The sequence below is a fragment of the Simochromis diagramma genome, unplaced genomic scaffold (assembly GCF_900408965.1).
Source record: "Simochromis diagramma unplaced genomic scaffold, fSimDia1.1 OVJJ01000320.1, whole genome shotgun sequence".
Taxonomy (NCBI): domain Eukaryota; kingdom Metazoa; phylum Chordata; class Actinopteri; order Cichliformes; family Cichlidae; genus Simochromis; species Simochromis diagramma.
Window position 1 is genome coordinate 6,346,248 of NW_024386773.1, and position 25,608 is coordinate 6,371,855.

A 25,608-nucleotide genomic window follows, 5' to 3' on the forward strand; every position below is an offset into this window, starting at 1 on the left:
GTCCACTTTAAAAAGACTATAGGCATGTAGTCATTTATTACTGTATTGCTACACTTTCTATAACATCATGTAAATAAGTTTCTTTTTTGTGATGTACATTAATTCAGTTTTTACCATCATGTACTTTGCTAAATGAAACATGTAAAATATCATAACCAGATAAAATGAAATAGTCTCTTTGGGACCAGTGCTTTGACTGTATCAATCTAGGCTGACTTCTCCTGTAAGCTCCACAGCTCAGGCCAGCATCTCCAAAGACAAGAATCCGATCAACAGCTCCCTCTGGAGGACGTGGGCAACTGCTACAGGCTGGTTTTAATATCAGACAAAATGAGAAGTTGTTTTTGGATATCACTAAAATCAAATCCTTTGACTTTTTTTCTTCTGTATGTATAGATAAGCATCGTTTTTGGATGTTTTTTTTTTTTTCTGAATTAGTGTTCAAAGTAGTTTCTTAAGAAACAACAATTGGCAGACAGTGTAGAGCAGTGTTTCCCAAACTTTTGGAGCCACAGCTCATATTTTACATTAGAAAATCACATGGCGCACCACCAAACAAAAATGTTACAAAATGAATGTTGATAATTTTTCCGTTTACCGTTTTTGCTTTCTTTTGACCACTACACATGCTGGGGCCTTCATCTGGGTCGGAACTTTCTCCAGGACCCACGTCATATTGACTACTTTTTCTTTTCAAATATATTTATCTATTGCTATTACTCGCTGTGTTGTCTCACTTGCAGCATGACTATTATATAATTTCTACTTCGTCTTCTTCTGTTTTACTGGCAGCTGGCAACCCATTTAATTAGAGCATGTAGTTGTACACGGTCACTTAGTAGTAATCAGGTGGAACCAGATAATCTTCCACGGCACACCTGATCATTTCTCACGGCACACCTATGTGGCGTGGCACAGTGGGTAGGAGACACTGGTGTAGAGCAGGGGTCTCAAACTCAAAGGAGCTGTGGGCCACTGCCAGCAATGTCATCTCATACGAGAGCCACTTTAGTCTTAAAGTACTACAAACAAACAAGAAAACACCCACAAATATTTCTGAAACTGCAAACGTGAACACATTTTTTCCCCTCACTTTTAACTAACTGAAGCTTTTAACTGAACTAACAAATAGATAAACTGGTACTCTCTTTCTGGCCAGACACGTGACATCGCAATTTTGTTTGTATTTAACAAAAAGAAATGCAGACATAAGTGTACACATTAGTGAAAACTGTTTTCTTTACAAATAACTCTCTCACTGAGCTACAACAGCCAATCCCTTACGTTTGTACTCTTTGCTCATATTGCCTTCATATTAAATAAGATTTTGCTTTTTAAAGAACTTATTTTAACATTGCACTCAAAAACAAACAAATCTTCCCTAACAAAAAAAGTAACTTCAAGGGCCAAATTGCATTATATTTCTTCACGTCAATATACGTGAAGAAGTAGGGGTGATGTGGGCCACTAGTTTGAGACCCCTGGTGTAGAGGTTTGAGGTTAGGCAATAAGTTTCTCACAGGCAGTCATTCATCCAGGAATGAAGAACAAATGCTAGCCAATAGATCCCCCCATGACACCCCCCCCCCCCCCCCCCCCAATAATCAGACCCAACCAATATAACCCCCCCCAATAAAATTATGAATTATCTTGCATAAATAGGCTGTTGATTTTCTTTACTCATTCCAGGTATTACCAGCAAACTAGTTGCACGTTTAATCATCTGGGAATTTACCCAGGTTTATTTATTTATTTAGACAGAGATCTTGACACCCCCACCCCCCAATGTTCAGCACAAAGTTAAGCCGATGATTAGGCAGTTTTGGTAGAAAGTGCAGATAATGTCATTTTTAACGGTTTAAGTAACGCTGATGATGAACCTCGTAATCTTTATGTAGAGATGACAGTTGCTCTGATATTTTTGAGTGAAGTGAGAAAACATACCGATGTGATGTACCAACACATCCTACCTTCCCTGTTTGTGCAATTCCTTTGAATACACACAAACACATCTAATCCTTTGCATTTAGGCTCACATGTCCTCTTTTAATTTGTTTTTGTTTTGTTTTTAAAGAAAAGACTTATTAGAGGATGAAGATTGACTGTTGTGTGCACATAAAGAGATCTGATGAACTGACACAGTTCTTCTTGCTCTATTGTTAAAGTATTGAGGAGAAAGTTATTGAAATTTTAAGGAAACAAAAGGTGTTCCCAGATTAATGTGACACATAATGAGACACAAGGTAGTGATCCACCAGTAAAAGTGGTAAAGGGACAGACTGTAAGAAAGCACAGAAGAGTCCCGGTCAGATCCCCAGAGGGACAATACACGAGACCTTTGACCTTAATAGAAAGATTAAAATGAATATGATCACACTTAAGGAAAGCTATATTTGTCAAATCAGTGAGCTTGGTAGAAAATCTGGTGTAACTCAACGCTGCTAAACAAGAAAAATATTTATTTGCAAATTTAAGATGAGTTGAGTCATAATATGTCAGTTATGTAACAATGTAACATGCTAAACTCAATGTAGTGAGCATAGAAAGCTCTAAGGACAAAATTCAAGTTGATTTGCATTCTTAACCACTCCGGTGCCTGACTATTGTCCTGGGGGATTTGGCACACTTTCAAAAACAGCTGCCTCAACCTCCCCCTTCATGAAAACATATGACGTTCATCAGCATCCGACAGCATAAAGGTTTCATCATAATTAGATGTTCTAACTTCACCCAGTTGCAAAATGTAAACTGAAACGATGGATCCCAGAATGGTGATGTCAATTTCTGCCTCTGTTAGAGCTCAGTAACCATTTTAAAGACCTTTGTAGTGCACTGACATCATCATTCAATACTGTGGGAATCTGACAACAACTTCCTGCTCACAAATTCATACAGAAAGTGTATCAAGATGATGAGTGTGTGCCCAGTCAAAGTCATTGATCTCAGCATCAAGGCAGTGTATTAGTATTCTCTACAAGGTCACAGTTTTCTATTATCTGCACACAGCTCTCTGAGTCTTTAACTCCATCTCCACTTCAGTCCACCACCGGTCACCTGAAATCAAACTATTGTCCCCTACCAATATGACCAGTGCACATGTGGGAGACCAGATTTCTTTCCTCTTATGTCCGGCACTCTACTTGGTCAAGACTGTGGGAAACTCCAGTCAGACCAAGACCCACACATTCATATGGTGATGTGTGAGTATAAATAGGAGGGATGAAGACAGTAGAGATCAGAGTCTCTCTACAGAGACCTCTACAGCACAGAGATCCAGCCATGGCACCTACAGTCTCTCCAGTAATGACTAATTCTCAGGACCATGTGACTCTGAATCATAAGGTAAATTGGATATTATCAGAATGTCATTCATTATTCATTAAAGATTATGTTTAATAACACTAAACCTATGCACCTGAACTGATTTATTAATGACTTTGTTCTTCTTCTTGCAGCTCAGAAAGCCTCTGGTGGAGAAGATCCACAGAAAGAGAATCAACAGCAGTATTGAACAACTCTCCTGGGTCCTGAGCTCCTCAAACAGCAGCCAGACTCCAAACTGGAGAAGGCAGATGTCCTGGCTTCCTGCAAAGACTGCAGCAGAAGTGTCAACCTGTGGACTCAGCAGCTGTTAAGGGCTACTCAAGATGTATTCAAGAGCTGGTGCATGTCCTGTTAAAACAGGAGGTGAAGACTCAGTCTGAACCACATCAACCAGCTGCACATTTCCTCTGAAGGAAACCTGAGTGAGGCGGACTTCTCTCCTCTGATTGTCACATCCAAAGACAAGAGTCCAGTCTACAGCTCCCTCTGCTGGCCGTGGTAGAAGCTCACAGACTGGAGTCACTACTAGATCAGCTATACTGATGATATTGACTGAATTCTATGAAATTTCAAAGACTCCTTCTTCTTTATGTACAGAAGGCTTTACTTTCTTTGTTTTGTACTTAACATTTCCTGAAGAAACAGTGATATCGCTATCTTTCGAGTAAAGAGAGAAAACACAGATAAGCTGAAGGACCAAGGCTTGGTCAGCTGGTTGGTTAAATATTTGAAAAATGAATTCTTTTTTGGGGAGTTTGACGTTTAAATTTTAAACTAAGTGTACTTCACACTTCCTTGTCAAACATATTTCCCATGGAAGTAATTAAATCAAACATACCTTTTGTTTTAAGAAAGAACGTTTGACATTCTTGGTGTTCCAATCAAATCATAAGCTGACCAAACAAGCATATCCAGCTACTGCTCACTTGTATTTAAAGTAACACTGTACATTACATTGGGGTGATATGTGTTGAAACTATTGCTTGTCATTGACATTTTTTTTTCTGAATTGACAGAATTTTAATCGCTTTGATTACTAAGCCAGTGTTTCCCAAATCCCCCCCCTCCCGTTTTACTAGAAAAATGTTCGCCTGTGCAAAATGGGTTTAAAAACATAAACAGCTGTGGGATACTGTTTGTCCGTGATTAAAACGGGGGGAACAAATCGTGGCAGGATCAGCCTGATATTATTTGTATCCTGCTTTACTGTATAAAGAGCTAATATCTCCAAAATGTCAGGAGTAGTTAGTCATTACAAGTGTTTGTGAACTAAAAATCAAGAATGTGGGATACTGTTTGTCCGTGATTTGAACAGCCCAGCGGTGCTCCCGACAAAGGGAAAAGCAATTCTGCAGGGGAGAATTAGTTTTCTTCTTGTGAAAGCACCAAAACGACAGAGTGTGGGAAAAAAGAGGAGCCTTGCTCACAGACCCCCAACAGATGCTGACCTAACCCTAAGGTTAAGAGGGTATACTCGAAAGCCTACTCTTTCAAGTTAGAACTCTTTTAATTACATATATATTATTGGCTAATATCAACCAAGTTATAAAGCTATGAAAAAATTAACCATGTATAACAGAGTGGTGTCCGGGTACATAATAAAGATAAAGATTTCAGTGTTATGTATCGTTATAAACAGGACAAAAAGGTGCAGGTTTTACAGACAACTACAGTATGATGCTGAAACTCCATAAAATACCAGTACCAAATACCAAAGGAGATTAGTTTGCTGTAAATATCAGAAGATGATTCTAAAGAGTAAATATACAGTTCTTAATAAATTTATTAGACCACCACCAAGGTTTATGGTACAGCTGCCCTTAATGAACAGCATTGTCAATTACCAAAATCTTTTTTCTTGCTTTGTTAATGGTTAACCCATTATTATGCAGAAGTGTTTTATTTGAAAATTTTTAATACTAAAATGTAATTTTTTTGTTATCCTTTAAATTATAAATTTACTGTTGAAAACAAAGATGAAAAAATAGTAAAGCACAACATTATTTTTCATTTACTTGCATTATTGAACAAAAAAAAGTTTAGTGGTTGAATGTTGTGCTTGATTAATTTCTGACTTCTTAGACGGTGTATTCTCATTGCCAACGTGTAACATACTGAAGATTTGTCACATCCTGAGGTGTCTCATAGCTACGCGAAAGGTACCCTTCCGCATCCTTATGAGACGTAACATACCAACACGGTATGTTGCGTGTTGGAGTGAGAATGAACGTGCTGTCTCGGAGAAGTGTGATGACTGAAATTTGGGTGTAAAAAGGCAATTGGTGGATTTGTTACTGTTAGAACAATAAATAATTAAATTTTTAGTTTTGATGGATTTCTAAAATACTTGTGTTTTCTTGTTTTTTATGAGAGGTGGTCTAATAAATTTGTTAAGCAATGTATTTATTGTTAATCTCAGTGTATGCTGATGTTGATATTTCATTGATGTTGCACGAATCCCTTATTAAACACTGTACTTCAAGAACTGGTAACGCACCTGAGTGTACAGTGGTATTGTGGATTTCTTTTGGAAGAAACCGGATTTCTTAACGGACACTATATTTGCTACTGATAAATTTCCCACAGATAATCTTTTTTCAGTTTTATTCTTTCAGTAGGCAGAATGTGTGAAAACTTTGTTTAAACTGAGTTCGAAACCAACGTAGACTATTGTCCAGTGGGATTTGGCGCACTTCAGAAGTAGCTGTCTCAATCCCTCACCCTCATTTGTAAAATGTTAAGGCTTGAAGAGATGATGATGTTCACTTTTCTACATTTTAAGAAATGACAAAAAAATAATGATCCAGCTCATAGACAGAACCAATCAGATCATTTCCCTCCAGATGGTTGGTGACGTCAGGCTCTGTCTCTGTTGGAGCACACGACCACCAAGGATCACAAAAGCTCCTTTGAAAGTCTTTTGTAGTGCACTGACCACATCCCTCAATACTAAGTGTGGGAACCTGGGAGAAACTTTCTGCTTACACCATCTACAAACCACAAGACAGAGGTCACACCTGCCCCATCTGGACATGCCTTTTTTCTAAATAGCTTCAAAAAGGTTTTAAACAAGCTATGAAAATTTTAAGTTCTACTTTTGCACCCACAGAGCATTGAATTAGTGCTTTATCCGTATTAATTTCCTGAACAATACCCATAACAAACAGAATCACTGACAGATATATACTATGGGTTTGTAGGCTGTATTTGCATGTAGTGGTCAATTGATCTCAGCATCAGGCATCAGATCTACTTTCTTTAACAACCACTTTCCCAGATTCACACAGAGCTTTCTGACTCTCTTACGCCATCTCCTCGTCAGCCCACCACCTGTTCTCCTGAGATGTAACTATTGTTCCCGACCACTGAGCAGCTGGCATTTCCTTTCTCTTATGTCAGGCACTCTGACTGGTCAAGACTGTGAGAAATTTGAGTAAGACCAAGACCCACACATTCATATGGAAATGCAGGACTATAAATATGTGGGATGAAGCCACCAGAGATCAGTCTCTCTACAGAGACCCTTGCCATGCTGCAGAGGCCCATGGCACCTACAGTCACTCCAGCAATGATTTGATATTCTCAGGATCAGATCTCAAGAATCACAAGGTAAATTGGAGACTCCCAGAATGCCAATTTATGAATTACTGCTTCATAATGATAGACCTATGCACATGAACTAATTTCTTAATGATTTTGTTCTTCTTGCAGATCAGAAAGCCTCTGGTGGAGAAATAATGCAGACAGCAGACCGACCGGTGACCTGAGCAACTCGTGTCTCTCCTGGATCCAGAGATCATTAAACAGCAGCCAGACTCCAAACTGGAGAAAGCAGACATCCTAGAGACGACATTATGGCTGGAACTTGAGAAGACTTCAGCAGGAGCACCAAGTTGTGGACTCAGCAGCTATTGATTAGACCTACTTCGGATGTGTCCATCTGTACCTCCTGTTGCAGGAGGACTTGAAGATTCAGTCCCAGAAAAATTAGCTGAACTATACAAACACCTTGCAGACAGACGTTCTTTAAATGAGAGAGGCTGACTTCTCTCCTCTGAGCTGCACAATCCTCACTACCTCCACTAAGGAGGACTAAGGACATGAGCTGGGTCAACACTGCCCTCTGGAGGTCATGGTAGACTCCTACAGACTGGAGTTGCAACTTCATGAGTTGACCATACTGGTCAAAGATTACTGGACTGAATTCCTGAAATTTGAATACCTTGTTATTCTGGATTAACAGAAGTGTTAATATCTCCACACACTGTGTGTGTTTTGTATTTTTAAAAAGATATTTCCTGAAGAAATGCAAGCAATAATATCTTTCTGGTTAAGAAGAAAAAGAAATGTCATGCATGTTGCATGAGTGAAGTCTGATTGCATTGGCAATTATTACTTTTATATTGTACTATATTGTACTTAAAAATCTGATAATGTTATAGTAACATAATTTTTTGATCACTTTGGTCAAAACCTCCAGTGTCCTTTTTTATGGACAAATTCTGATACTGAAACTGCATTTACTCAAACAGATTTGTTGTAAGATCCAACAAATCACCTTTATATTAATGCTTTTTTTAAAGTGTTTTTTAAAAATATTATTTTGTGTGATTATAGAAAAATGATCCGTTTTAGGATTAGTACATTTATCCTTTAACTGTAAAAGCTTTTTTGTGTGTAACAATATCACTGTTTTTAGTGACAATGTGATTGCTAACCATTAATAAGGTTTAATATCATTTGATCTGTTTAAAGGTCAGACTTACTCTATTTGTTTTGTTCATTAAAACCTTTTGTCCATTTGCTAAATAATGTTACAGAACCCTGTACTGTGCACTGTTTTTGGTTCATAAAGACAGCTGTTCCTTCACATTCTCTGAGTACAGTGTAACTCGCAGACACAAGCTCCAGATGTGATGTCTCATCACCTCCTCTTGTAGCTGTCATACTTCATGTGGCGCCGTGTGCCTTGTTAAATAAACAAACACTGCCAGCTGACAATTTTGCGTTCTCACATGAGCGTGTATTTTTACTATATACAAATGACTTCCTTACAAATGACATCATTATCTATAATTACCATAAAGCTTTGAAGCCATTTAGCAAGGTTGTTTGATGAACAGTTTCAGTTCATACCTGAATAGATAAAGCCACCAAACCCATTGGAAAAACATTTAAAATGATGCAGCTGTCAGTTGTGGGTGTTATCAATCAAGAAGCGTTAACAGTTTACCCATTAGTGATGTCACACAATGCATTTAATGCGATGTATAATGAGGGACACTGCTATTGTTGTTACAGTCAAAGCAGTGAAAGGACAGAGTGGGAAACCAGGGAAACTCACTGACGAGCTCCAGTGGGACACTAGACCTTTGCCCTGAAGAGATAGAATATGCATTTATAATCTCTCTTATTACTCAACATTTATCTGTTAGAGGATCACCAAAAAGTTTTGGTTGTTAATCTGTTACTGTGGAAAAGCAATGGATAGCTCAACTGTTTTAACTTCTTAGTTTATGAAATTCAGCTTAACTGATTATCAATCTAATCTTGACTCTGTGATTATCTTAACTTCCATATATGAGTAAAGTGTTATAGATATAACCAAGTTAGCATTGAGATGTGTCTTCACATGTACCTACAAATATAGACACGTTGAAATAAAAGAAAAAAACTAATCAGCTACGTGCATTTATTGTTTAAACGTGAAGTTTAATGTACTGCTGACTCCTTAAGTGTGAATTCATGTCTTGTACTGATTTGATATAATGTTTTGTCATCACTCTGCGATTCCAAACAGTGGAATAATTTTCTATCATCCATGAACATTTTCAGCGTAACTTCTATATGGCTTAATGAAGAGCTAGCAGGTATTGTCACAACTAGGGACATTATCTTTTAGTGTCTGACTGACATGGTTAGCATGGTAATTAAAACTGAAGCGAAACATGCAACTCGGCTCTGTAAAGTAACTGAAACTCAACCAAGTGGAAATAAAGGAGATTTAAAGAAACAAACTTAAAACTAATTAAAAATAAAGCTGGCCAGTGTGCTCAGGTCGACATGTTAGAATTCAAAAACTACCTGTGTCATATCTTTTAAATTTGATGGTTACTTGAAAGAATTTACAGTGAGTGATCAGTACTGTAATAATATAGCAAATGGTGATGATGAGGAATTATTAGATGGGTTAAACATAATCCTAACCTATAGATATACGAACTAAAAGGTTTAAAATGAAGGCTATGAAAACTAAAACGTTAAAATGAGTGAATATTTGTAATAATTTTCTGTACAGCTATAAAAATAAAAAGGATTTTGCTGTGAAAAGCATTCCAAAAATGTGTTATTGCGCTTTGGGAGTGCAACATTACATATCTATATCTATTATCTATATCTAAAAAAAGAATGGAAAAGAAATTCATTAAAGTAAGATGACTATGTGTGCCAGCTTCTTAGATGAAATGGCAAACTTTGATGAATGGAGAGATTGTGGGAAACCTCTGAGGCAAAGAGTCACACTTCGAGATAATTTGCATCCTAAACCGCACCAGCATGCGCCTATTATCCAGAGGGGATTGGCACACTTCAGGAAACAGCTGCCGGAAAAACCCTTTTCATGCAAAGTCTGACCGTCGAGTTCACTAGATGTTAAAAAATAATATCACTCAAAAGTTAAAAAGTGGAACTAAGATTCTGTGATTTTGTTGAAAATAACTTCAGTTACTGTAGAGTATATTTTCAAATGTAATTAAATATTTGAGGCAACCAATCATGTTGTTTCCCTCCAGATGGTTGGTGACGTCGGCCTCTGTCTCCGTTAGAAACACGGCGAGCAACCATCACAAAAGCTCCTTTCAAAGACCTTTGTAGTGCACCGGCCACATCATTCAATACTGAGTGTGGGAAAGTGAGAAATCTTCCTGCTCACACTAACCACAGACCACAAGACAGGGGACACACTTACTAGATATGGATATCTGACACCTGAGTCAGAGAAAAACTGCATACTTATCCAGACCTTTCCTGGTAGAGTTGTAGTTGATAATGGAAAAGTCTTCATCAGTTGGATCAGCTTCTTAGTACAAAGAACATGCGATTTCTGACTGAGCCATTACACAGTGTCCCGAGCACATTTTAGCTCACAGCAAATGTGAGAAGAGTGAAGACATCAGAAGCAGAGAAACAGTAGGAGTGAAATTGAATTTTTCACTGATACATGGTCTGTATATGCACTTGTACAGCTGTAACTGGTTGATAAGCGTGTGCCCAGTCAAAGTCACTGGCACCACGCATCAGATCAATAGTCTCTACAGGGTCACCACTTTCCCAGATCCACACAGAGCTTTCTCAGTCTTTTACTCCATCTCCACTTCAGTCCACCACCTGTTCCCCTGGGATGTAACAATTGTCCCCTACTAATATGACCACAGAGCATCTGGCGGGCAAGATTTCTTTTCTCTTATGTCAGGCACTCTGATTGGTCAACACCGTGAGAAGCTCCAGTCAGACCAAGACCCACACATTCATATGGAGATGTGGGAGTATAAATAGGAGGGATGAAGGCAGCAGTGATCAGAGTCTCTCTACAGAGACCTCTACAGCACAGAGATCCAGCCATGGCAGCTACAGTCTCTCCAGTAATGACTAATTCTCAGGATCATCTCGCTTTGACTCATAAGGTAAATTGGAGATCATCTGAATGTCATTCATTATTCATGAAAGATTGCATTTGATAAAGCTAAACCTGTTCATCTGAATTATTTTATTAATGACTTTGTTCTTCTTCTTGTAGCTCAGAAAGCCTCTGGTGGAGAAGATCCACAGAGTGAATCAACAGCAGTACTGAACAGTTCAAGTCTCTCCTGGGTCCTGAGTTCCTCAAACAGCAGCCAGACTCCAAACTGGAGAAGGCAGACATCCTGGAGATGACCGTTTGCTACCTGACAAGACCGCAGCAATAGTGTCATCCAGTGGACTCAGCAGCTGTTGATAAGAGCTATTCCAGGTGTGCCCAAGAGATGGTCAACTTCCTGCCAAAGGTGGACCTGAAGACTCAGTCCCAGAGAAACCTGCTGAACCACATCAACCAGCTGCACACTTCCTCTGATAAAACCCTGAGTGAGGCTGACTTCTCTCCTCTGAGCTACACAGTCCAGACCAGCATCACCAAAGACAACACACTCACCAGCTCCCTCTGGAGGCCGTGGTAGAAACCTGCAGACTGGAGTCAAACTCAACGCAACGTGCAACGATCGTATTGGTCAGAAATTACAGGATTCTTCTTTCTTTTTTTAAAAAAAGACTTGTTCTTCTGTATGTACAGAAGGTTTTACTTTGTGTGTATTTGTTCTTGGTCACAGATGATATTTCCTGCGGAAATGACACCAACCATCTTTGTAATAGAGAGAGAAAACATTTTGTCATGCAATAGACAAGCTTAAAGACCATGTTGGTCAGTCTTTTTCTTCTGTGTTTACAGAAGGTTTTATTTTAAACTAAATGCATTGTATTTAAGTATATATGTTTTAATTATTCAGGATGGACTTGTGAAATTATTTTTATCCTTTTGTATAAGAGGGTAGATAGAAGCATGTCTAGACTGTAAAGCATGTGAACTTTATATATATATATGTATGTATATCGACTTTACTTTGTATTAAGTACTAATGTCAAATTGTGATCATTGTGATATGATACGCTTTAGCGTCATTTTTTTTCTTCACCCTTGTTATAAAGTGTGGTTTATGCTCATTTTGGAGCACATTATATGAAGATTTGTGTTATAATGTTTAAGTCTTTTGTAAAGACGACTGATCCTAAACTCATTTTGGGTTCAGTGTCCTGCTGATAAAGCTGTTCTTGTGATGTATCATCACCTCTATCGTCCTCCAATAGGAGCTTTTATATATAAAACAGATAATACTGAGTTTAACTTAATAAACATTGAAATCAAAATATTTTTTCTGTTCCTGTGTCATTATGTATATATATACATATATATATATATACTTATTTTGCAGTGAGTATGCATCATTCCTTTAAAAATCCCATACAGTATTTTATATAGCATAATATTGTAATATAATATTGTAATATGGTAATGTTATACAGTAGTATAAAGTATGATATTTGAAGAAGTTCTTATTAATGTATTACAATTGTAAATTATTTAGAGCTTTCAAAATATCAAAGTTATATAATACATGTCTCGCAGGAGCTCTGTGTATGTGATCAAGGTAAATTATCAAGTGACCACTTTGGAGCAGTCCTCAGTTCCAGAAGATAAAACTTGCAGTGAAAAGACAGAGTGTGGGAACTCAGAGAAAACTCACTCACTGTGTCTCAGGGGGGCAATACATGCCAACCTTTTTTCTGAGGAGACAAAGCAGGAAAGGTGATATGGTTGAATGAAAAGTGGAACCTGATCATACATAACAGACAGGTTTAAAATACTGAATAGCTAGTCATAGTACATGACAACACCAATAGAACAACACTGCAAAGGTCTTAGAACTATAGTGTTATAAAACTGCACGTTTTTTAAATCCCGGTGAGTGAGGGTGGATGCAAATTAAAATATTTAAAAGGCATAAACACATACACACAAAAAATGAAATGAAAATACTGATCTCTGTGTTCCCAAAGTAAATAAAAAATTAAAAAAAAAAGTAATCTAAACCATTTCAGCATTTGTGAACTGTTGTCTATTTGGCACACATCAGAAACAGATTCTCAGTCTCTCAGCCCTGTTTCTGAAACTGTAATGTTTAACAGCTTGATGACTTTGCACATCATTTTCTACCAATATTTTGCAGCCCCACCCCCAAAAACCAGAGCTTATTTCTTAATTTGTATTCTAATATCTGTAGGTAGCTAGTATATTTTCATATTGTTATTTATATTAATATTTTTAAAGAGATGTATATAGTTTCTATCTATCTATCTATCTATCTATCTATCTATCTATCTATCTATCTATCTATCTATCTATCTATCTATCTATCTATCTATCTATCTCTGTCTCTCTACATATATATATATATATATATATATCTCCTATACCAAGGGCTCAGAGAAGAGCTCGAGAGGATGTGGAGGGTGAAGGTAACAGTGGTCCCCGTGGTAATCGGAGCACTAGGTGCGGTGACTCCCAAGCTAGGCGAGTGGCTCCAGCAGATCCCGGGAACAACGTCAGAGATCTCTGTCCAGAAGAGCGCAGTCCTGGGAACAGCTAAGATACTGCGCAGGACCCTTAAGCTCCCAGGCCTCTGGTAGAGGACCCGAGCTTGAAGGATAAACCGCCCGCAGGGGCGTGCTGGGTGTTTTTATATATATATATATAGTATATATATATATATATATATATATATATATATATATATATATATATATATACACACACACACACACACGCACACACACACACACACACTTTAAATAACATTTATTCAGTTTCTGTACCATTAACACCAAGATAAATTTGTGTAAAAACGTATCATTTTCAACAGATATAACTTAAATAGGCAAGTGCATATTATTATGAGAAACAGCTGATGTGGTTTTGACTTTAGTTTGGGATTTTATCACATGGCTGAAAACACCAATCATGTTGTTTCCCTCCAGAAAGGTTGGTGACATCAGACTCTGTCTTTGTCTGAGCACACAACCACAAACCATGACAAAAGCTGTTTTCAAAGACCTTTGTGGTGCACTTACCACCTCATTCAACACTGAGTGTGGGAATGTGGAGCAACTGTCTGCTCACACCAACTACAATCCACAAGACAGATGGTACATCTGTTACAGCTGGATAGGATGACTTTATAAAAAAAAACTATTAGCATTTTCCTTTTAACCAATTTGATTGTTAAATGCAATATTGCACGTTTTTGAAATGATACAAACTTTGTATATGATCTCAGTTTCCATATAGTTTTCACCATATACATCTTGAATGAGTGTTTTGATTTACTGTGTAGCCTATGGTTTAACAGGTCTGGTGGAACAATGAGAATATTCCTGATTAAAAACATTTATGACAGACTGAGTTGTCACTTTTTTTTTGTTTGCAATGGGTCATAAGTTAAGTTAAACTCCACAAGGAAGTTTCCTTTGTGTAGTTATTTAGGTGGGAAAATGTGGCCAGTTTGATCTGCTGGAATTTGAAAACTTTTAAATGAAGCATTCAGACAAAACTGTATTGATCCACCAGAAAAAGCTGTAAAAAGATAGAAAATAGAGGGAAAATAGACAAGACTCACTCTCAGAGACCCAGTGGGAAAAACTTTAATGAAGTAAGGGTGGGAAACCTCAGACAGAGATGGTCACAGTACAAGTTGATTTGCATCCTAACCATGCACGAGTGCCGGACTATTGTCCAGAGGAATTTGGCACACTTCAGGAAACAGCTGTGTCGACCGCCTCATTTATAATCTGCAGCAGGTGTTTGTGATAAAATTGGAATTAAGTGAATTTAACCAAACTGCAAAATGAAAAACAGAAAACCAAGTTTTGTATTATCAGAGAATCTAAATGTATTTGCATTATATATTCAAATTTTAGCATATCTGGAGGAAACCAATCATGTTGTTTCCCTCCAGATGGTTGTTGACGTCAGGCTCTGTCTCTGTTGGAGCACACGACCACCGACCACCACAAAAGCTCCTTTCAAAGACCTTTGTAGTGCACTGACCACATCATTCAGTGCTGAGTGTGGGAAAGTGAGAGCAGCTATCTGCTCACACCAACCACAAACTGAAAAGCAAAAACCGCACCTGCTACATCTGGATATCAGAAAAAATGAGAAAAATCCATACTATATGTTATAATGAAACAGTACTGTTCATTATTATAAATGATATTGTTTTCTAGTGTCCTTCAGCACTTGGGAAATGAATTTGGTCACTTTGCCACATGAGTTGAACTTCATGTCAGAAGGAAGAGATCAGATCTGACATTAAATGATTTTTCCATAGAAAAACACACAGACCATCTGATGTCTGATTGAGTTTGTGTGAGAACCAAAAATGTTACTTTCAGGATAATCAATGACACTAAGTGGGTGTCAGGTGAGACATGAAAAGTATCTTAATCAGAGAAACAGTTTGATTTGAAAAGCGTGTGCCGAGTCAAAGTCACTGATCTCAGCATCAGGCAGCAGATGTATCCTCTACAGGGTCACCACTTTCTCAGATTCACACAGAGCTTTCAGGAGTCTTTTACGCTGACACACCCACCCAAAAGTGCTCCATCTGTTCCCCTGGGATGTATCAATTGTCCCCTACTAATATGACCACTGAGCATGTGGCGGGCAAGATTTCTTTTCTTTAATTGACAGCTCTGTGATTGGTCAAAACTGTGAGAAACTCCAGTCAGACCAAGACCCACACATTCATATGGAGATGTGGGAGTATAAATAGGAGGGATGAAGGCAGCAGTGATCAGAGTCTCTCTACAGAGACCTCTACAGCACAGAGATCCAGCCATGGCAGCTACAGTCTCTCCAGTAATGACTAATTCTCAGGACCATGTGACTCTGAATCATAAGGTAAATTGGAGATCAGATCATTCATTATTCATGAAAGATTGTGACTGATAACAATAAAAATATGCAACTAGAACTTTTTTATTAATGACTTTGTTCTTCTTCTTGCAGCTCAGAAAGCCTCTGGTGGAGAAGATCCGCAGAGAGAGAATCAACAGCAGTATTGAACAGCTCAAGTCTCTTCTAGGTCCTGAGCCCCTCAAACAGCAGCCAGACTCCAAACTGTAGAAGGCAGACGTCCTGGAGATGACTGTTTGCTTCCTGAGAAGACTGCAGCAGCAGCGTCAAACAGCAGAATCAGGAGTTCTTGAACAGGGCTATTCCAGGTGTGCCCAAGAGATGGTCAACTTCCTGTCAAAGGTGGACTTGAAGACTCAGTCCCAGAGAAACCTGCTGAACCACATCAACCAGCTGCACACTTCCTCTGATAAAACCCTGAGTGAGGCTGACTTCTCTCCTCTGACCTACATAGTCCAAACCAGCATCACCAAAGACAACACACTCACCAGCTCCCTCTGGAGGCCGTGATAGAAACCTACAGACTGGAATCACTACTAAATCATCTACACTGATCATATTGGTCAACGATTGCAGGGAAAGAAAATTCAAAGACTTGTTCTTCTGTATGTACAGAAGGTTTTTCTTTGTTTTGTTCTTCATGCAAGATGATATTTCCTGAGCAAATGACACCAACAACATCTTTCAAGTCAAGAGAGAAAGCCTCTTGTCATACCACAGAGATGTTTGGAGACCACGTTGGTCAAAGATTTAAGGAACTTTTTCTTCTGTATGTACAGAAGGTGTTTGTAAAACCAGGCATAATTCACATGTTCATGTAACAAATATTTCCTATGGAAAGAATGAAACAAGCTCCTCTTTCATGTTAAGAAAGAACATTTGACATTCTTGTTCCAATTTGCTTTTACTGCTGATATTTACTAGCAGTGTATGTAGAAATGTGCATCACATTGTGGTGACTTATGTTGAAATGACGTTTATTACTTCTTGAATTTTATCATGTTGATAACACACGATTGCTCAAATTTTGCTGAGATGTTTCTTCTAAACTAATTTTAATCTTTGTGATTATTCTGCATTGTTCTGTTATCAGAGCCAGATTTATTTTTGTCCTTTGTTTAAGAGGATTATATACCTGACACTGTAAAGTCAGTGGATTTGGTTCATCTACTCATATCACTTTGTGATTGTTTTAATGTGATTCGTTGTAGAATCCCTTTGTTCTTTGCCTTTGTTATAAAGTGCAGTTTGTGCTTATTCCAAAGTGTATTTTATGAAAATGTGACATGAAGATTCATGTCATAATGTTTGTGTCTTTTGTAAAGATGATTGGTCCCCCACTCATTTTGAGTGCAGTGTCTTGGTGATGTTACCAAGTTATTGTTGTGATGCATCATCATTTATCTTACTCTCATATATAAACTTGACGCTCTGTTTATCTTAATAAACAACCACTGAAAGGACATCAAAGTGTTTCTGTTATCGTTTCATTCTATGTTACGCATATATGTCTTGTAGTTATAGTGGATCACTCATCTAGGCATCCTATACATTTATTGGGCCAATATCACTATATATTGTAAAAACAGCAAAGCTCACACCTGGACTATGGTGTAGTAGGGTGACAGGTGAGGGCTTCATGATCATATCTGGAGCCTTATTCTAATCCAAATGTCACAGAAATTAAAATGACAATAATATTCAAATCAAATTAAAATATCTGATGAGTTATAATTCTTATGGGACTTTTTGTATATGCAATAGCTTGATTGAAATAGTCTGATAAATAATGATATGTTTGTCATGTTTTCCTTAAGCAGTCACCATTTTTGGAGCAGTCGTTACTTGGAGGCTAAAACTTTCACGATAACTATTGTCTCTTCACATGATGGGTAAGGGGACACACTCCTATTGTTGTTCCAGTGAAACAGTGAAAGGACAGAGTGTGGGAAACCAGAAGAAACTCACTCACAGAGCCCCAGCGGCACAACAGATGCTGACCTCTGTCCTGAGGAGAAACATGTCGAAAGGTAGTATGATGGAATGAAAACTGATGATGGAAAACAACAACACATTTGTATGGGATTAGTTACTTTTAACATACCATGAAATAAAATAACATGAAAATATTTGCTGATCTCCAAAGTTTTGTAGCACTTAAGAAATAATGTAGTTGTAATTTAATGGAGGAATTCATGAAATTACAATATCTATAAGCATTTTCATGATGGTAACTTTAAAGTGTTTGTGATTTTTTTTTACCCCCAAACTGTGACCTGCTGTTTTAATCTACAATACACATATTTACCAGAATTCACACAGATCCATACATATTGTACATGTAGAATAAAATTACATCTTGAGGAGCCTTTTTCTTCTCCAGGACCAAAGAGAAGGAGGGTCACAGTTCAAGTTGATTTGCATTCTTCACCACACGGGTTTCTGACTATTGTCCAGAGGGATTTGGCACACTTCAGGAAACAGCTGCCGTGACCTTCTCCTGCATTTCAGAACATGAGATTTGGAGCTTGTGAAAACATGAAAGTTTCATGATGGGCAATTTTCAAACTTTCTCCAACTGTAAACTGAAATAGTGGATCATGGATTGTATATTACTGGATAAGGTAAATATGATCGACTTTTGAAATTTGAGTAAATTTTGAGTCAACCAATCATGTTGTTTCCCTCCAGATGGTTGTTGACGTCAGGCTCTGTCTCTGTTGGAGCACACGACCACCGACCACCACAAAAGCTCCTTTCAAAGACCTTTGTAGTGCACTGACCACATCATTCAGCACTGAGTGTGGGAAAGTGAGGACAACTATCTGCTCACACCAACCACAAACTGAAAAGCAAAAAACACACCTGCTACATCTGGACATCAGAAAAAAATAAAATAAATCCATTCTATATGTTATAATGAAACAATATTTTTTGTTATTATCACTGCTATTATTTTGTAGTTTCCTCGCAGAACTATCTCAGTGATTTTTTTATTTAATCTTTAAACATTCTCTACAACACTTTAGAAATTTGGTCACTTTGCCACATGAGTTGAACTTCATGTCAGAAGGAAAAGATCAGATCTGACATTAAATGATTTTTCCATAGAAAAACACACAGACCATCTGATGTCTGATTGAGTTTGTGTGAGAACCAAAAATGTTACTTTCAGGATAATCAATGACACTAAGTGGGTGTCAGGTGAGACATGAAAAGTATCTTAATCAGAGAAACAGTTTGATTTGAAAAGCGTGTGCCCAGTCAAAGTCACTGATCTCAGCATCAGGCAGCAGATGTATCCTCTACAGGGTCACCACTTTCTCAGATTCACACAGAGCTTTCGGAGTCTTTTACGCTGACACACTCACCCACCCAAAAGTGCTCCATCTGTTCCCCTGGGATGTATCAATTGTCCCCTACTAATATGACCACTGAGCATGTGGCGGGCAAGATTTCTTTTCTCTAATGGACAGCTCTGTGATTGGTCAAGACTGTGAGAAACTCCAGTTAGACCAAGACCCACACATTCATATGGAGATGTGGGAGTATAAATAGGAGGGATGAAGGCAGCAGTGATCAGAGTCTCTCTACAGAGACCTCTACAGCACAGAGATCCAGCCATGGCAGCTACAGTCTCTCCAGTAATGACTAATTCTCAGGATCATCTAACTTTGACTCATAAGGTAAATTGGATATTATCAGAATGTCATTCATTATTCATGAAAGATTGCATTTGATAAAGCTAAACCTGTTCACCTGAACTGTTTTATTAATGACTTTGTTCTTCTTCTTGCAGCTCTGGTGGAGAAGATCCGCAGAGAGAGAATCAACAGCAGTATTGGACAGCTCAAGTCTCTTCTGGGTCCTGAGCCCCTCAAACAGCAGCCAAACTCCAAACTGGAGAAGGCAGACGTCCTGGAGATGACCGTTTGCTACCTGAGAAGACTGCAGCAGCAGCGTCAAACAGCAGAATCAGGAGTTCTTGAACAGGGCTATTCCAGGTGTGCCCAAGAGATGGTCAACTTCCTGTCAAAGGTGGACTTGAAGACTCAGTCCCAGAGAAACCTGCTGAACCACATCAACCAGCTGCACACTTCCTCTGTTAAACCCTGAGTGAGGCTGACTTCTCTCCTCTGAGCTACATAGTCCAGACCAGCATCACCAAAGACAACACACTCACCAGCTCCCTCTGGAGGCCGTGGTAGAAACCTGCAGACTGGAATCACTACTAAATCATCTACACTGATCATATTGGTCAACGATTGCAGGGAAAGACAATTCAAAGACTTGTTCTTCTGTATGTACAGAAGGTTTTTCTTTGTTTTGTTCTTCATGCAAGATGATATTTCCTGAGCAAATGACACCAACAACATCTTTCAAGTCAAGAGAGAAAGCCTCTTGTCATACCACAGAGATGTTTGGAGACCACGTTGGTCAAAGATTTAAGGAACTTTTTCTTCTGTATGTACAGAAGGTGTTTGTAAAACCAGGCATAATTCACATGTTCATGTAACAAATATTTCCTATGGAAAGAATGAAACAAGCTCCTCTTTCATGTTAAGAAAGAACATTTGACATTCTTGTTCCAATTTGCTTTTACTGCTGATATTTACTAGCAGTGTATGTAAAAATGTGCATCACATTGTGGTGACTTGTGCTGAAATGAAGTTTATTACTTCTTGAATTTTATCATGTTGATAACACACGATTGCTCAAATTTTGCTGAGATGTTTCTTCTAAACTAATTTTAATCTTTGTGATTATTCTGCATTGTTCTGTTATCAGAGCCAGATTTATTTTTGTCCTTTGTTTAAGAGGATTATATACCTGACACTGTAAAGTCAGTGGATTTGGTTCAGCTATTCATATCACTTTGTGATTGTTTTAATGTGATTTGTTGTAGAATCCCTTTGTTCTTTGCCTTTGTTATAAATTGCAGTTTGTGCTTATTCCAAAGTGTATTTTATGAAAATGTGACATGCAGATTCATGTCATAATGTTTGTGTCTTTTGTAAAGATGATTGGTCCCCCACTCATTTTGAGTGCAGTGTCTTGGTGATGTTACCAAGTTATTGTTGTGATGCATCATCATTTATCTTACTCTCATATATAAACTTGACGCTCTGTTTATCTTAATAAACAACCACTGAAATGACATCAAAGTGTTTCTGTTATCGTTTCATTCTATGTTACGCATATATGTCTTGTAGTTATAGTGGATCATTCATCTAGGCATCCTATACATTTATTGGGCCAATATCACTATATATTGTAAAAACAGCAAAGCTCACACCAGGACAATGGTGTAGTAGGGTGACAGGTGAGGGCTTCATGATCATATCTGGAGCCTTATTCTAATCCAAATATCACAGAAATTAAAATGACAATAATATTCAAATCAAATTAAAATATCTGATGAGTTATAATTCTTATGGGACTTTTTGTATATGCAATAGCTTGATTGAAATAGTCCGATAAGTAATGATATGTGTGTCATGTTTTCCTTAAGCAGTCACCATTTTTGGAGCAGTCGTTACTTGGAGGCTAAAACTTTCACGATAACTATTGTCTCGTCACATGATGGGTAAGGGGACACACTCCTATTGTTGTTCCAGTGACACTGTGAAAGGACAGAGTGTGGGAAACCAGAAGAAACTCACTCACAGAGCCCCAGCGGCACAACAGATGCTGACCTCTGTCCTGAGGAGAAACATGTCGAAAGGTAATATGATGGAATGAAAACTGATGATGGAAAACAACAACACATTTGTATGGGATTCGTTACTTTTAACATACCATGAAATAAAATAACATGAAAATATTTGCTGATCTCCAAACTTTTGTAGCACTTAAGAAATAATGTAGTTGTAATTTAATGGAGGAATTTATGAAATTACAATATCTATAAGCATTTTCAGGATGGTAACTTTAAAGTGTTTGTGATTTTTTTCACCCCCAAACTGTGACCTGCTGTTTTAATCTATAATACATATATTCACCAGAATTCACACAGATCCATACATATTGTACATGTAGAATAAAATTACATCTTGAGGAGCCTTTTTCTTCTCCAGGACCAAAGAGAAGGAGGGTCACAGTTCAAGTTGATTTGCATTCTTCACCACACGGGTTTCTGACTATTGTCCAGAGGGATTTGGCACACTTCAGGAAACAGCTGCCTTGACCTTCTCCTGCATTTCAGAACATGAGATTTGGAGCTTGTGAAAACATGAAAGTTTCATGATGGGCAATTTTCAAACTTTCTCCAACTGTAAACTGAAATAGTGGATCATGGATTGTATATTACTGGATAAGGTAAATATGATCGACTTTTGAAATTTGAGTAAATTTTGAGTCAACCAATCATGTTGTTTCCCTCCAGATGGTTGTTGACGTCAGGCTCTGTCTCTGTTGGAGCACACGACCACCGACCACCACAAAAGCTCCTTTCAAAGACCTTTGTAGTGCACTGACCACATCATTCAGCACTGAGTGTGGGAAAGTGAGGACAACTATCTGCTCACACCAACCACAAACTGAAAAGCAAAAAACACACCTGCTACATCTGGATATCAGAAAAAAAAGATAAATCAATTTTATATGTTATAAAAAGTAATATTGTTTATTAGTTTCCTCGCAGAACTATCTCAGTGATTTTTTTATTTAATCTTTAAACATTCTCTACAACACTTTAGAAATTTGGTCACTTTGCCACATGAGTTGAACTTCATGTCAGAAGGAAGAGATCAGATCTGACATTAAATGATTTTTCCATAGAAAAACACACAGACCATCTGATGTCTGATTGAGTTTGTGTGAGAACCAAAAATGTTACTTTCAGGATAATCAATGACACTAAGTGGGTGTCAGGTGAGAAATGTGAAGTATCTTAATCAGAGAAACAGTTTGATTTGAAAAGTGTGTGCCCAGTCAAAGTCACTGATCTCAGCATCAGGCAGCAGATGTATCCTCTACAGGGTCACCACTTTCTCAGATTCACACAGAGCTTTCGGAGTCTTTTACGCTGACACACCCACCCAAAAGTGCTCCACTCGTTCCCCTGGGATGTATCAATGTGGCGGGCAAGATTTCTTTTCTCTAATGGACAGCTCTGTGATTGGTCAAAACTGTGAGAAACTCCAGTCAGACCAAGACCCACACATTCATATGGAGATGTGGGAGTATAAATAGGAGGGATGAAGGCAGCAGTGATCAGAGTCTCTCTACAGAGACCTCTACAGCACAGAGATCCAGCCATGGCAGCTACAGTCTCTCCAGTAATGACTAATTCTCAGGACCATGTGATGTGATCATCTCTGTTTGAATCATAAGGTAAATTGGAGATCAGATCAGAATGTCATCCATTATTCATGAAAGGTTTTGTTTGATAACACTAAAAATATGCGCTAGAACTGTTTTATTAATGACTTTGTTCTTCTTCTTGCAGCTCAGAAAGCCTCTGGTGGAGAAGATCCGCAGAGAGAGAATCAACAGCAGTATTGAACAGCTCAAGTCTCTTCTGGGTCCTGAGCCCCTCAAACAGCAGCCAGACTCCAAACTGGAGAAGCCAGACGTCCTGGAGATGACCGTTTGCTACCTGAGAAGACTGCAGCAGCAGCGTCAAACCGCAGAATCAGGAGTTCTTGAACAGGGCTATTCCAGGTGTGCCCAAGAGATGGTCAACTTCCTGTCAAAGGTGGAGGTGAAGACTCAGTCCCAGAGAAACCTGCTGAACCACATCAACCAGCTGCACACTTCCTCTGATAAAACCCTGAGTGAGGCTGACTTCTCTCCTCTGAGCTACACAGTCCAGACCAGCATCACCAAAGACAACACACTCACCAGCTCCCTCTGGAGGCCGTGGTAGAAACCTGCAGACTTCAGTCAGCCTTACTAACTTCAATGATCATATTGGTCAAAGAATTCAGAGCCGCATTCTTTTGTAATTTAGAGATTTTTAAGATTTTTCCTCTTGTTCATACAGAACAGTTTACTTTGTTTTGTTTTTAGTGGAAAAAAATTTTTCCTGAGGAAATCAAAGAAACAATATATTTTGTTTTTTGAAACAACATATCTTGTCATGCACATTGCATGAATGAAATCTGATTGCATCTGCAATTATTAATATTACCTACTCTTCAGGTACCGCTGATGTTATATTAACATTTGTTATCTTTAGTTTGTTATTGACCCAAACAATAACTTTTGACTAAAGACAGAAAGCATCATGTCAACATGAAAGACCGTGTTGGTTAAAGATTACAGAATTCTGCTTCAGAAAACTTTCTTCTGTATGTACAGATGTTTTCTTAACCTATTATTCTGCTTTTTCATGTAAAAAAAAAAAAAACCCAAAAAAACTACAAAAAATAATCCCTATGGGAATGACACAATGTCAGATTATTTTTCATTTTTAGAATCATTGGTGTATCAATTAAATGCAGTTAAGTTGATAAATACACTGTATAGACAGTGGATTGACTTATTTGGATCACTTTGTGATTGTTTTAAGATAATGCCTTTTGGAGCATGTTTTATGAAAGTCTGATATGAAGATTCATATCATACTGTTGGTGTCTTTTGTAAAGATGACTGATCCTCCACTCATTTTGAGTACGGTGTCTGTTGTTACCAGGCTGTTGTGATGTATCATCACCTCTATCTACCTCCCGTTGGAGCCTTTATAAAATGTTAATACTGAGTGTGTCTTAATAAAGAAATATTGTGATCATACAAGGTTTTGTTCATTTGTCAATCCATAATTCAATCAAAAAGTGGAAATTCACAACTAGAAGAGGAATTCATTTAAATATAAAAATTCAAATATAAATATTTTGTGTTTTTTTTCTTGAGCTTCAAATATCAACAAATTATTGGCCACCACTTTGGAGCAGTCCCCAGGCCATGGGAGGGCCAAAACTTCAACGATAACTATTGTCTTTTAATGTTATGGGTAAGGAGACACGCTTCCATTGTTCTTCCTGTGAAAGCAGTGAAAGGACGCAGTGTGGGAAACCAGAAGAGACTCACTCACAGAGCCCCAGTGGGGACAATGCATGTTGATCTTTGTCCTCGGTAGACAGAGAGTGAAATGGAATATGGTGGCATAATGCTGAAAACCGATCATGTTAAACATACAGGTGTTAAGATACTTAACATGCAAATATTTATTCTTATTAATAAGCGTCCAAAATGAATGTACATAAAATATGTCACTAACATCCTTTCAGCGGTGGATTGTTGGCACACTTTAGAACCAAATTAGGCTGTGAGTCCTTAACTATCGATCACTAGTTGGTTATGTGCAATCCAAATTTTCTCCATTAAGTGTAATAGTTAGGTGCAGATTTGGTCAACTGATTTGGTTTTGACAGTAGTTTGGGATTTTTATCAGGCCTGGTCATGCCAACCAATCATGTACTTTCCCTCCAGATGGTTAGTGACGTCACGCAGTTTCAGTCAAAGCACAGCCAAACCTTTATATAATGTCTTTTCAGGGTCCTTTTGTCGTGCACTGACCACATGATTCAATACTGAGTGTGGGAAACTGAGAGCAGCTACAAACCAGAGACAGAGGACACACATGTGACATGGACAAGATGACTTTGTCCAGCACAAAAACTGTGTATTTTTCCTACTAGCAATTTTCAGCACTTACAGTCAATTCAAAGAGAGAGAAAAAGTTTAAAAATAACATACAGAGAAGTCCAATTCCA

At 38.1% G+C, this 25,608-nt stretch overlaps 1 protein-coding gene and 4 pseudogenes across 1 annotated transcript; all 5 read left to right on the plus strand.

Annotated features, from left to right (window-relative positions):
• Positions 1–2,403: 2,403 nt before the first annotated feature.
• Positions 2,404–3,890, plus strand: LOC120717348 (annotated as a pseudogene).
• A 5,895-nt stretch (positions 3,891–9,785) lies between these two features.
• On the plus strand, positions 9,786–12,270 carry LOC120717328 (annotated as a pseudogene).
• A 3,279-nt stretch (positions 12,271–15,549) lies between these two features.
• On the plus strand, positions 15,550–16,440 carry LOC120717324 (annotated as a pseudogene).
• Positions 16,441–19,263: 2,823 nt separating this feature from the next.
• Positions 19,264–20,823, plus strand: LOC120714342 (annotated as a pseudogene).
• Positions 20,824–22,819: 1,996 nt separating this feature from the next.
• On the plus strand, positions 22,820–24,625 carry LOC120717358 (transcription factor HES-5-like). Its single transcript, XM_040005292.1, is given in 3 exon segments — positions 22,820–23,187; positions 23,189–23,224; positions 23,340–24,625. Coding segments are annotated over 3 exon segments (555 nt in total). The 5' UTR covers positions 22,820–23,088; the 3' UTR covers positions 23,760–24,625.
• Positions 24,626–25,608: the final 983 nt, after the last annotated feature.